Source organism: Garra rufa, chromosome 7 (genome assembly GCF_049309525.1).
Source record: "Garra rufa chromosome 7, GarRuf1.0, whole genome shotgun sequence".
NCBI lineage: Eukaryota > Metazoa > Chordata > Actinopteri > Cypriniformes > Cyprinidae > Garra > Garra rufa.
The window spans coordinates 19,155,287-19,170,183 of NC_133367.1; the positions used below are offsets into that span (position 1 = coordinate 19,155,287).

Below are 14,897 nucleotides of genomic sequence, written 5' to 3' on the forward strand. Positions count from 1 at the left end.
ATTTTTAACCGTTTTTCTTCAGTTTTATTAGTTATTTATAACAAACAAAACATACACTAATACTAATTTCTAAACGACCACAGTGCAGTGGAGGTTGAAAAACCCCTGCTAGAAGGATTTCGTTAGGAAAGTCAGATATAATTGGTGTTGAAGATTATGTAAACAGGGCATTGAGACAGTAACGGCTATGTTTAAGCTCTAATAACTCTATTAGACATGAACACTGAGTGTTGGCAGGGGGTCTGACAGTAATTACTGCTAAAAGCCATACAGTACAGTGAGTGTTCATTCATTCATTCATTCATTCATTGACAGTACAATACACTGGTGTTGTTTGTACAACAACGCTCTGAGGGTGAAAGAAAGATGTAAAGACTAACATCATGCTCTTTCTGTTGCAATAATTGTGTTGGAAAGCAAACACTGTGGAGTGATACTAAACATTATTATGAAAGACTCAACACTTACAGAATGCATTGTGGTGATATGATGGCGATAATGGTACTAATTTTGAACTAAAATGACTATTTTTGGTTTTACGTTCGACAAAAATGTTTAAAAATGTGACCCTGGACCACAAAACCAGTCATAAGTACGAGTATATTTGTAGCAATAGCCAAAAACACATTGTATGGGTCAAAATCATATTCCATGAAGATATTTTGTACATTTCCTAGCGTAAACTTAATTTTTGATTAGTAAAATGCATTGCTAAGCACTTCATTTGGACAACTTTAAAGGCGAGTTTCTTAATATTTTGATTGTTTTGCACCCTCAGATTCAAGATTTCCAAATATCTCAGCCAATTGTCCTATCATAACAAACCATACATCAATGGAAAGCTTATTTATTCAGCTTTTACATGATGTGCAAATCTGACCAGGGTCACAAATGCCCATGCATCCAATTGTGTTCAGTATCATACACATTGACATGTGCATGTTCACTCGTTCTCCGAAATACTTCTGATTACTAATAAAACGCGTCCTAAGATCACCTCCTCCGCCAGGATTGGACATTAACATGCGGGAAGAGGAGGAGCGACTGAGAGCTACACTACGCTCACTCACAGCTCAAATCACAGTCGTAATGTTCCCCAGCAGCGTGTAACAGGCGGATCTCGCAGACTTCAGACCGATCTAGGCAAACGTTACTACCGAAACCATTTGGCGAGACTTTTTAAAGTGACACGCGTCCTTAAAAGTCGAATGCATACTGTACTACTAGTCCGCGCGTGGAAAGGAAATAAGGTAAAGTCTAACTACTTTTGTTCTACTAGACCACTGTTATACAATATACGAACGTGTATACGTTGATTGTACTGCTTAGTAGACTTGTCTGGCGAAAACCTGTCACTTTACCCTTCTCAATCTTTGAATGCGGTGCGAAATAATGACATGGAACTTGTTCTGTAATTTTTTATGCCAAAACCATTGGGATATTAAGAAGAGATCTTATTCCATGAAGATATTTTGTACGTATCCTATCGTAAATATATCAAAACGTAGTTTTTGATTGGTAATATGCATTGCTTTGAACTTCATTTGGACAACTTAAAGGCGATTTTCTCAATATTTAGATTTTCAAATAGTTGTATCTCACGGAACAAACCATACATCAATGGATCAATGAAAAGCTTATTTATTCAGCTTTCAGATAATGTGTAAATTGAAAAATTTACCCTTATGACTGGTTTTGTGGTTCAGGGTCACAAATATGAATATTGTCTCATGACAGTACTTGTTGAAGCAATAAATGTAGTATGTTTTTTTTTTTTTTTATTGTTACCATGCTAAAATATTAGTTGTCCCGACTTCAAGATGTTTTGGTGGCTCTAGAGAGAACCACCTAATATTTAAAACGCAATGCAAAAAAGTATAAATGTTGTAGTATTCCAGCATTGATTTTCATTGACTATTGCACCACTGGTAGACAATTATGTTTCATACTGCTGAGCAGTGTTGGATTGTTTTACGCATAACTGAAGAGATGAAATGATAGCTTAAGAGCAGTAACTTTATCGGAGATCAAAGAGGAAGGCGATGAATCATTTCCCATGAATCATTAACCCTTGTACTAAAAGGGAGAACAATCTCAAGGTAAACGAAAAGCTGTAATGCTTTATTGCTGTTTAACAAACGATTATGGTTTTACTGCCGTCCAAGGAGAAGGTTGGTTCCAAGTGTAATTGCCCTAACTATTATGTATCCACTGTCTAATTATATGTTAAGGATTTTTAAACACTGCTGAACAATAGGCATTCTGAAGAATATCAAACAAACGTCCACAGATGATTTGAGATGTTAACAATTTATCAAAAGGGATATAAAACTAAACTGTTTCCCTTTTTATTGTCTTTTACGCAGTTTAAAGATGTCTGTCAGTAATCACGAGAACCGAAAGTCGAGGTCAAGCTCTGGGTCCATGAACATCCAGCTGTTCCACAAGACGTCACATGCAGACAGCTTGCTTACCCAGCTCAACCTCCTCCGCAAGCGGCGTGTCTTCACAGATGTAGTCCTGCAAGCAGGACTTCGGGCATTTCCATGCCACCGAGCGGTTCTGGCTTCATGCAGCCGCTACTTTGAAGCCATGTTCAGCGGTGGCCTGAAGGAGAGCCGAGACGCCGAAGTCAACTTCCACGACTCTTTGCACCCGGAGGTTCTGGAGCTCCTATTAGACTATGCCTACTCCGCTCGGGTGATCATCAATGAGGAAAACGCAGAGTCCTTGTTGGAGGCTGGCGACATGCTCCAGTTCCACGACATCCGTGACGCAGCCTCAGAATTTCTGGAGAAGAATCTGCATCCGTCGAACTGCCTCGGAATGATGCTCCTATCCGACGCTCATCAGTGCCAGAGGTTGTATGAACTTTCCTGGAGGATGTGCCTGGCGAATTTCGCCAATCTGTACCACACTGAGGACTTCCTAAGCTTGCCCAAAGATAAAGTTCAAGAACTTGTTTTCAGCGAGGAGCTGGAGGTCGAGGACGAAAGTATTGTGTACGAGGCTGTTATTGACTGGGTCAGAGCGGACGTCGAAAGGAGGCATCTTGATCTTCCTGACCTTCTGCGGTGTGTTCGACTCGCCCTGCTTCCGGAAATCTACTTGCTAAAGAATGTTGCATCTGAGGAGCTTGTTATGGGACACAAGGTGGGGCGCGAGATCGTCGAAGACGCTGTGCGTTGCAAAATGAAGATCCTGCAGAACGACGGCGTTGTTACAGGCTTCTGCGCCCAACCACGGAAGGTGAGCCAAGCTCTTCTGCTTCTAGGAGGCCAAACGTTTATGTGTGACAAAGTATATATGATTGATCACAAGGCGAAAGAGATCACTCCCAAAACGGACCTTCCTAGCCCTCGCAAAGAATGCAGTGCTTGTGCCATTGGCTGTAAAGTATATGTCACAGGTGGCCGAGGGTCGGAAAATGGCGCTTCGAAAGACGTTTGGGTCTACGACACCTTGCACGACGAATGGTCCAAAGCTGCACCGATGCTTGTTGCTAGATTCGGACATGGTTCAGCAGAACTCGACCACAGCTTGTATGTAGTAGGTGGACACACATCCCTTGCAGGATCTTTCCCTGCGTCCCCATCTGTGTCTCTCAAACAAGTGGAGCAGTACAACCCCCAATCCAACAAGTGGACCCTAGTTGCCCCTCTTCGAGAGGGTGTGAGCAATGCTGCTGTCGTAGGCGCCAAAAACAAACTCTTTGCTTTCGGCGGCACTAGTGTCAACAGGGACAAGTATCCTAAGGTTCAGTGCTTCGACCCCTGTGAGAACAGGTGGACTGTCCCGGCCACTTGTCCTCAGCTTTGGCGTTACACGGCAGCAGCAGTTGTTGGGAACCACGTTGTGGTCATCGGTGGAGATACAGAGTTCTCAGCGAGCTCTGCGTACCGTTTCAACAGCGAGACGTTCCAGTGGACCAAGTTTGGGGATGTGACTTCTAGGAGAATCAGCTGCCACGCAGTGGCTTCAGGGAATCGTCTCTACGTGGTTGGGGGCTACTTTGGGGCACAGAGGTGTAAAACCTTGGACTGCTATGACCCCTCAACGGACTCATGGGATAGCATAACAAGCGTGCCATATTCGCTTATCCCAACTGCATTTGTCAGCACCTGGAAGTACCTCCCATCCTGAAGCAAATACACGTCTGATTTGGTGAGTATTTTCTGAGTACTTTTTCTTTGACTGCAAGAAGCAGTAATTTTGTTTGTTGATGAGAAATGCCTACCCCTAATTAGTGCTGTTGGGTGTCAAATAAAGACAAAATGTTCCTTAATAGTTGGAAAAGGATTGTGGCAGCACAAATTACAGAGTAAAACGTGTCTCTCTGGGGCGTACAGGCCCAAATGCTTCCAGCGAGAACGGGATCAGGTTCATGCTTGTAGTTCTGCCTATGGCGATCTGCCTACATTGCTCCACTGAAACTCGCTTCTGCGAGTTGTTTACAAATCCTGTCTTTTCTTTTAAATAAATGTCAGGGCTTATTGTTCTCCCTAGCGCACACAGTAGCCAGACAAGATAACAAACTTAAGTGATAGCCGATGATGTTTAGAGAAGGCGTGTTTATTTGAGATTCAAGAATGGTGACTGGAAGCTTTCAACTCGTCAGGTGACATCTTCACCTCTTTATTTGTAAAACAGGCCTTTGCTTGAAGAATTCTTGAAGCGCTCTAGCTTTCGCAGCTTGTTACTGCGAGCTCAGCACTCGCTTAATGGAAGGATGCCTAGGGGAACTGCTGTTTGCCCTTCCTCAATAATAAACAGATGGTTTGGGTGGAGACGGGCAGAGGAGAGCCTGCGAGGCCCCAGATCTGCACGGCTGCAGCTGACAAGCCTCTTTTATCCTTCTTTGAGAGTGCAATTCCTGCTCTTTTGAATGTCACTAACTCGCCGTTGATTTTTGCACAGAATAGCCTTTTCGGAGCGAGGCGTGTGGAAAAGGGAGAAGCTATATTTTGCACCGTTTGGCAGCCAGCTGCTTAAGACTAAAAATACACATTGCTTCTGAAGCTGTCATCTCGTAACAGGGGCGAGGAAAACAAATAGAGAAAATCTCTTTCTGTTTGATGTTCCCTTTGGCCATGAACCGACTTCCAGTGTGCTTTACGAATACGAGTCGCACCAGCGGTGTACAGTCTCAGATAATTTCTCAGCAGGCTGTCGTGCCCATTTAAACGCAGATATGTTTCTTGCCTATTGTCACCGCATATCAGCACAGTGAGTCACTGTTTGACTTTGAGTTGGTGTAGTTAACCATTGAGACATCTCGTAAAGCAAATGTTCCCCTAACATGCTTAGTGTATTTTCTCTATCCCAACCTGGGATAGAAAGACATGAGTTGTCTGTATTTAGACAAAGAAACCCATTACAAGTACAGATTGGTTTCCTATGTGGATGTATGTAGCCTCACGGCTAACATTGCATCAACACCTCAAGCTAACTCAGCTTAGACAACTTGGGTTATGTTTGAAACAGCATGCTAGCATACATAGCAGTGCATAACTTGTGTACTTAATTTGTCAGCATGTGAATTATAAAAAAACTGTGGGATTCTGTATCTAAAGCGCTCCACTTGATTTGACCTTCCATGGTTACAGAAGAATTATATTTCCTGTCTTCAGGCAACTTTAATGTTTTCTAGACTAGTAATCTAAACTGTAACATGAGCACTAGGGAGGAAGTTATCAAGATCATCTCATTCTTTGGTCTCGCAGAGCAGGCTGTCGTAACTGGCACCCATCCAATATACACCATATGAGTCTCTGTTTGTTGTATGACACACCTGATCTAGGTCAAGGGTCGGTTCTTGGCTTTCAGGACGGCTTTATTATCCGCGGAGGCGGACTAGAGTGACCCTCACGGTCGATACTAATGTTTTATTAATGTGCGGCTTTTAAAAAGCCATCCGAAACGCTAACAGATCCTTTATTTTGGCATCTGCGTCCTGGCTCTCTTACCCGACGCGTGCATAAAGTCACCGCGTCCTGCTGAGCCCTTGCGGCACGGTTGGATCTGCATAAAGTTAATGGATTTTTTTTGCTCCTTTGTGCGTGGAAGCAAGACCTGTGGAAAGAAATTGAATAATATAAAGGCCTCAAATTGGTTACCAGCCATAAATAGATCAAACCGGTCATTTAGACGGGTCGGGAACCCGCTTGGTGTAATTAATCAGAACTGCATAATGTTCATACAAACCACCTTTGTTTTTCAAGCCAGGGGCGCAATTTGGAGATCAATTAGAATTCAGTTGTGCGAAAATAAAATCAAATTATGCAAACAAAATGCCAGTGAGGTTTAAGCGGGCGCCCTGTCATCCCATGATTTATATGTTAACCTGCACACTCTTGCTCATTAGTAAACATTGGCAGAATATTGCAAGGCGGCGCATAATGCGAAGCAAGGGGCGTTTCCTAATAAATAAGGTGCTGACTGGGATTGATCCGTTAGAGGAGAAGAACACAGATCAGTCGGCAAAGTAGTTTACCCAGCTGTCATTAATTCACCCCGTGACTCTCAGTACATCTGCTGAAACCGTTAGGAAAGAGATACAGCCAAACACTACTTAACAATTTAGCTGTGTTGAAGAAATATATTTTTGTATTAGTAAAGTTTATTAGGGTTATCTATGGAAGCCTGTTTCTGCCACTGAATAATAAAGAAAAAAGGTTATTGTGAGTTTTTATCTCAATTTCTTACCCCTTTTTATTTTTACAATTGCATGATATAAACTTGCAATTGCGAGTTATAAAGTCATAATTGCGAGATATAAACTCACACTTCTGACGTTTTCGGAGAATTGCGTGATATGAATTCACAATTGCCAGAAATAAAGTCAGAATTGCCAAATAACCTGCAATTGGGAGATATAAAGTCCAAATTGTAAGTTTATATCACAATTCTGAATTCATTTCTCAGAATTTGGACTTTATGTCTAAGAATTGCATGTTTATTTCTCGCAATTCTGGCTTCATAACTCTTTATACCACTTCATAACATTTTGTATCATGCTATTCTGAAAAATAGCAAAATGGTAGATGTAAACTCGCAATTACAAGAACAAAAGTCAGAGATAAAAAGACGCAATTAACTTTTTATAATATTTTTTTATTCCGTGGCAGAAACAGGCTTCCATAGTTTTAATTTAACAAACAAACAAACAAACAAATAAATACATTTTTATTCACAATTATTTATTTATTTAGAAACTATTTATTGAACAAATGTTTTTGTTAATTTACAGTATTATTAATCATGAAAAGGATTGTTTTCACCATTTTTAAAATAAATACATTTAGATGTGATCATTTATTTAGCACTCAAACAAATAAATACATTTTCATTTATTTATTTTGTAAAAATAAACCCCTACTTAATTTATCTGTGTTATGAAATATTTATTTTATTAAATTCTTGTCATTATTTAAGTTTTATAAAGGTTGTTTGATTAAATAATTACATAAATACATTTATTTTCAGGTAGTTAAGAATAAAATACATTTGTTTGAAGATTATTGTTTTAACCATTTTAAATACATTTATATGAGTGAAAAATCATTTAACACTCAAACAATTAAATAACATTTTATTTATTTTGTAAAAAATAGCTTCCAGACAAGTAGATAAACCACTACTCAGTAATTTAGCTGTGTTAGAGAAATATTTATTTTATTTAATTCTTGGCATTATTTAAGTTTAATAAAAAAATAATAATAATTAAATGAAATAAGTAAATAAATGCATAAATATATAAAAGTAATTAGGTTGTTTTCATTAAATAAATAGTATTTTCAAGTAGTAAATAATAATAAAATAAAGACATTTATTTGAAGATTATTGTTTTAACCATTTATTGATACATTTATATGAGCGAAAAATCTTTCATTTAGCACTCAAACAAATAAATAACATTTTATTTATTTATTTTGTAAAAATAATAATTTTAAGACAAGTAGATAAACCACTACTTAAAAAAAATATTTCTTTAGCACAGCTAAATTGTTATTTAATTCGTGGCATTATTTACATTTTATTAAGGTTTTTCCAAACAAACAAACAAATGAATAAATACATTTATTTATTTTCAAATAGTAAATATATATGTTGAGTAATTAATAATTTAACACCCATATAATATAACAAATAATATATTTATTTATTCTATAAAAATAACTTGCAAACAAACAATTGCCTTAAAAAAACAACTAAAAGGTCAGATTAACACAATAAAAAAAAAATAATATAGCAAATTTTAAAGCCAGAAAAGGTGTTTTTTATATTTTAAACTACGTAGTTGACTGCCTAATAAAACACGGTAGTAAATTCCAGAGTTTGGAAGAAGAAAGCAGATGCAGTGAAGCCAAATCAGAAGGTTTTCAGTTTAGGGCGGCACTAGGTGATGAAAACAAGAGCATAAAATCTATTAAACACAAGCTGATTGAATCCCGGGCTCTTTAGACTTGCTTTAATGGAATTTCCAAGGACTGCAAACCGGGTCAAAGGTCACCTGTCCTGCTGCCGCTGCTGCTTTGGGACGGGCGAGAGCGCTGGTGCTGATGGATGAGCACTTACGCAACACTCAAAAGTTCACTTTAGCGACGCGTTCGTGTGGTTTGTGTACTGTACGTCGCTTCTCACGTCTTAAATTAACGCGTCTGCCGCGTCCCACAAATAACACAAAGGTATGAAATACGGGCCGCTTATGGTTAAATATAACCGGCTCTGAAGCTGCTGTACTTGTGAAAGGCTGATCTCTCAGATGCAATATTGGGAGAAACGTATAGCATTCCAATTGAATGTCTTTTTCTGTTCAGATTTGAACTTTGACCCTCATGCATCATGTCCAAAACATTGATTAGAGAAAGATCGTTATGTCCGTTGGTAAAGGGATTCAAGGCTTTAATTACAGCAGCGGCCGCATGGAAACACGTGTTGCGGTGTCAAGAGACACTGCTGGGTGTGAACGGATCAGCTGGCTGGTTTTAGCTGTTAGATCACAGTATTATCTGGACTTTACAGCATTGTTAACCCTGTTAAACTCTAAATCAGCTTCAGTGGTGTCAATCCTAGACTTAGCGTTGTAACTGACCTAACTGGAGAGCACACAGATACATTTATACTTATATTTTTTTTTTAACAAAAAAAAAAAAAAAAAAATTAACGCCATTAAGTTTTATTAAGGTTTTTTTTCCCCAAGAAATAAATAAATCTATTTATTTTCAAGTAGTTGAAAAAGAATAAAAATTAAAGACATTTATTTGAATTATAAAAAAAAAATCTTACTAATTAAATGGCCAAATAATATTCTGTTAAATAAAAAAATATTTAAAAAATGTATTTTGATTTATTAAAAATGTATTTTTTATTTTGTTTCATTAAAAAATCCTTAAAAGCCGGAAAAAGTTTAATAATAATAATAATAATTATTATTATTATTAAAAAAAACTTTTTCTGGCTTTTATATATATATATTCTTGATTAATTTTTATTAAAAAAATTATAAAATATAAAATAGTAATAACAATTATTATTATTATTAATTTAAATAAAATAATAATAATTTAATTTTATACGTGGAATTTTGAATATGTATTCTGTAAATTTCAAATGGTATTTTTTCAATTACTAGCACTGAATTATTTGTATTTAAATGTTTTTTAAAATGTAAAAGATAATAAAATAATTGATTAATATTATATAATTATATAATCATTCTCATTAGGTATTGTATTATATCTGTATTTGCTCAATTCAAATAGTATTTTTTTTATTAAAAATAAATACTATACTACTACTACTAATAATAATAATATTCAATTATCGGATATATATTATGCATTTTATATGCCATGTAGCTAAATAGTTTTTTAAGGTTTAAAAAATAAATGCTAATAATAAAATAAAATATTTGATGTTAATTTAATATGAATAATAATAGTGTTTTTAATTTTAATAAATTAAATTATTGTATGATATCTGCATTTTATATGGCATGTTGCTAAATCTTTTTAAGGTTTAAAAATAAATGATATTAATAAAACAAAATGGTTGGTTTTAATTTAATAATAATAATAATATATAACAATAATAAAATTTGATTATTAAATAAGAATACTATTATAATTGTAGGATATTAATAAATAATAATAGTCTTTTTAATATTATTAAATTAAATTAGTGTGTGATATACATTCAATAGTAGAATAATAATAATACTTTTAATTGTATGTTATTGCTTAATAATAATTAAATTAAATTATTGTGTGATATATCTGCATTTTATATGCCATGTTTCTAAATATTTTTAATGACTTAAAAACAAAATATTGTTTTTAATGTTAATAAATTACATTTTTTAATGATAAATCTGCATTTTATACAATGTTTCTAAATATTTTTAAACGTTTAAAAATAAAATGATGAAAAAAAATATTTGATTTTTTTTAATTAACAAGTTTTTTTTTAAATTAAATTAAATTAAATTATTGTATTATACATCTGCATTTTACATGCCATATTGCTCTCTAGACATAGTTGAACCTTTAATCAAAAGCTTTACACATTCCTTATCCAACCACACAGATAAAAAAACACTCTTAATGGGTAAAATGTTCAAAAACTCATGTAAAGGATCCGCCTGTTTTATAGGTCTTGGAAAAACATGTTGTGAAAGTGGAAATTAGGCACAAGTGAACTTCACAAGCTCATTACCTACATGTTTCAGGGGATGAAACGCATTTAACAGGGCAAGAACTATTTTAGCGCGTGTTTCTGAAATTCAAAACAGCTTAACATACCAAATGCGATCTCATTAGTTTGTCTTCGGAGATTAAATTTAGTCACTCGTATGCTTGTATGCTCAAATATACATACCAATAGTTTTGCGATGTGCTCAGTTTCTCAAACTAACGTGAAGGAGTGTAGGTGGACCATGTGGAGTTCAACATGTGTAACTCATTCCCTGTTTTTCCGTCCTCAGATCTTCCGGCGCTCTCTGGAATGCGGCCGAGTTTCCCCCCCACGAGGCCTGGGAATGCCGGGGGAGGGGAGCCGCTTTTCCTCCTTCACATTCACACGGACCTCGCTCTGGAAACCAAGCCTTAGGTCAGTCGAGTGGGGAACCGTGACAACCGGAGACCCTTCTCAGCTCACCACGGTCCTGACGGCGAGACTCGACCCTGAAAAGACATGCGGAAAGCATTGTGAATGCATGTGTACATAAACCAACCAGACTCAACTCTTTAAAACGGGTTATTTTTAGCCTGATGTTTCACGCTTCAGCGTCTCGCTCACTCAAATGGATCCTGCGCGGTCATAAATTAAGTAATAATTAACTCTTGCCTCTGGATACTCACTTTAGCGCATGAAACGGGGCTCGTTGTGTTCTTAGTAGACTCGGGTGACCTTCGAAAGAGGAAATGAACCCAAAATTGTAGATTAACTTGTTGGACTGTGCTGCCTTTTTATATCAAATGTTTTTTTTTTTATAAAACACTTGTAGATGTGTTTTACTCTGATTAGCACTGTTGTCTTGTTATAAAAGTACTAGACAAATAGCCAGGCTGGGCTAATAGACACGTTTGGGTGGTATTTCACCCCTAATTTTTAGATTTGTTCTCATTTTGATATTATTTTCAAGGCAAAAAAAGACATGGAAAAGAACAAGAAAGTTATTAGAAAGTATTTACACACATCCAAATTTTCATAAAAAAATCTATAGCGAATACGTAAACATAATGGGCAAATTAAGTAATTTCAAATGCTCGAAAATCTAAATTTTGCGTGAAGAAAATGATGTTTGCATTGTGACATTATTTTCAGGGCCATTAAAACACATTTCCCCCCAAAAACCTCATTACCGTAATGCAATTTTTTTTAATAAAAAGTCATTAACATAATAAAAAATAAGGTCCTGTTCTTTTCCATTATGTAAAATCATATGCATAAGCAGATTTTAATTTAAAAAATGAAATAAAAATTTTTTTTTCAAGGCCATTGACACACATTTCCCCCCGATATTTTCATTACCGCAATGCAAAAAAGTCATTACCGTCATGGAAAAGAAAAAGAAAGTAAATTTTTAAATCATGAAGTATTTAAGCATATCCAGTGTTTTGTTTAAAAAACTAAAATAAATACTTAAAAATCCTGGACAAATTACGGTAATGAGGAAAATGTTCTTAATTGTCATGAAAATAATGACAAAATGTGAAAAGAAGAAGAAACAAATAAGAAATTATATTTCGCATAAAGAAAATGAAGCCTGGTTTTAGTTTTTTTTTTTGCATCGGGACATTATTTTTAGGGCCATAAAAATACATTTTCCCCTAAATTCTCATTACCGTAATGCAAAAAAGTCATTGCCATCATGGAAAAGAACAAGAATGTAATTTTTTTAATCAATAAGTATTTACGCACATTCAGATTTTAATTTAAAAATTCTGGACAAATTACGGTAATGAGGAAAACGTCTTAATTGTAATGAAAAAAAGAAGAAACAAATAAGAAGTTAAACTTTGCATAATGAAAATGAAGCCTGTTTGCGCTATGGCATTATTTTCAGGGCAATTAAAGCACATTTTTCTACAAAAAATTCTCATTACCGCAATGCAGAAATGTCATTAACATAATTACCAAAAATCAGTTGTCATGCAAAAAAAGTAAACGAACAGTTAAGTATTTATATTTTGTATGAAGATAATTAAAAAAAAATGTTCAAGGCAATTAAAGCAGATTTTCCTTCTCATTACCGTAATGCAAAAAAGTGGTTACCGCAATAGAAAAAGCCCAAGATTATATGGAAAAGCATGGACAAATGACAGTAATGATATAGGATTCATTTTCTGTATACAAAATATTAATGGTCACTGTAAGATAACGTGTAGTTTACAATGTGAATGACATTCGCTTTTTGGAGTTTTGGAGGTGGTTAAACTACTAAAGCTGTGGATTTCTTCTTAACGGTTTTGTGCCAAACTGTTTTCAAAGCTTACCTAGCGAACTTCTTAAATGTTGCCGTACATGTAGCCTTGTTGTATGTACATTTGTGAAGTATATTGTATTTGTTCTTAAGTAGATTTTGCACATTGTGTCCTCACTGTCGAACGGTCATCTGCACTCATAAGAGTGTTCTTCTCAAACGTCACTAGAATGTGTTGCCTGAAGCCAAAGAAAGGAGCACAGATAGAGACATGTTACTAGCTAAACGTGAAATGTTTGTCATGAAATGTCTTAATTTTCAAATCCTGGACTGTTTTTTAGACATCTATTGCCAAATGTTAATGTTTCTTACTTCTGTCAGTCATAAAGTAGGGTGTATTAAAGACTTTTTTTTAATAAAACATCAGTGAAAATGTTGAGCACGTGTTCTTTTGTTTTGTAGAGCGAGAATTGGATTAGTGGGTTAGCATGACTAGGATCTGCTGAAAGACAAGGAATGTCTTGCACCTTTCAAAACTCGCTTAGATACCCTGGAATTTTGAAATTGTCGGTCACACCCAGACGATTTTAACCACAGACACTCTACAAACCTGGAGTGTAAAGTTGCATTTCTCCACACAAACCTTACCACCCCATGTTGCTATTTTAGCTCAGAGATGGTCTTCTTCAGAACGGGTGTGTGTACATGTCATGGCACCTGCCTCATTCCTCTCATTCCCGGGCAGGTGTTATTAGTGGAAATGCCAACGAATGCCACAGAGACTCCAGACTGCGTTCCTTCGCCTAGATTGTAGGGCAGAGATCTGTCTGTTGAAACAAAGAGACATAAATTAAAAAGTAGCTGAACTACTGTTTATCACAGTAGAAGAAACTCACCAGAGAAACTCACCAAATTCATCCAGAAGCAAAATCCACTTTTGAGGGTTGCAGGAGCACTAATCAAATGACTACGCCTTGTTGTCTCACCCTCAGACCATCCAAGATGTAGACGAGTTTGTTTTTTTAACTATAAGTTGAAGAACTTTAGCATTACGCGAGTCAATCCACAAGATATCTATGTGACATAGCTGTTTAGAACGGTTTTGGCTTGCAAACAGTGCTTGATGGGTGTTTACTTCTCTCCTGAGTCAGACAAGAAAGCAATATCATGGATAGAGGACTTGTATTTTGGCCAAAAGCAACATTTAAACATGCTTTTCACTTCACAAGACATTAATTGGAGGAGTACTGGAGTGGTTTGGATTACTTGTGGATTATTGTGATGTTTTTATCCGCTCTTTGGACTTGGCAAGTGATGTAACGCTAAATTTCTCCAAAATCTACATCTTGGATTGCCTCGGGGTGAATTTGTAGGTGAACTAATTCTTGTAAGATGTCAACATTAAGTAATGAAGTCAAACATGTCAGCCGATTCAGTCACTTCCAAACCAAATCTGTGGCTGAGCTCCATGAGTCCGATTGAAAAAGACATTGACACAGAAAGTAAGAGCTGGCTTGATGCCTGCCAGACACTCTTGAATAAGTTATGCATGCGGAGGTCAAAAGCCACGGGTCCGTGCACTAATCGAGCCAATCGGAGATGCCAGATGGGAGAAATCCCTAAAAGCAGCTGGGTGCGATCCCATGGGGAAGAAAACTGGGTTTTCTAGACAGATGTCTTTGTATAAAGCGAGTTTGCTACTGAACTACTGAAGCCTTTGCGATAAATAGCATGATGGTTTAAATTAGAATAAGAACGTTTTACTCATTTGGAAGTTTTAAACTTACTTTAAAACTATTAAACGTGAGAATAGTTTGTGCAAAGTATATAAGGGTCAAAAGTTTACATACACCTTAGAGAATCTGGAAAATGTTAATTATTTTAGCAAAATAACACGGGATCATACAAAATGCATGTTATTTTTTATTTAGTACTGACCTGAATAAGATATTTCTCGTAAAAGACCTTTATA

At 36.1% G+C, this 14,897-nt stretch overlaps 1 protein-coding gene across 1 annotated transcript; it reads left to right on the top strand.

The window, feature by feature from the left end:
- The first annotated feature begins 1,105 nt into the window (after positions 1-1,105).
- enc3 (ectodermal-neural cortex 3) lies at positions 1,106-13,364 on the top strand. The gene is made up of 3 exons (XM_073843940.1): positions 1,106-1,250; positions 2,367-4,164; positions 10,985-13,364. The coding sequence occupies exon 2, from the start codon at positions 2,374-2,376 to the stop codon at positions 4,141-4,143; it is 1,770 nt and encodes a 589-aa protein (XP_073700041.1). The 5' UTR covers positions 1,106-1,250; positions 2,367-2,373; the 3' UTR covers positions 4,144-4,164; positions 10,985-13,364.
- Positions 13,365-14,897: the final 1,533 nt, after the last annotated feature.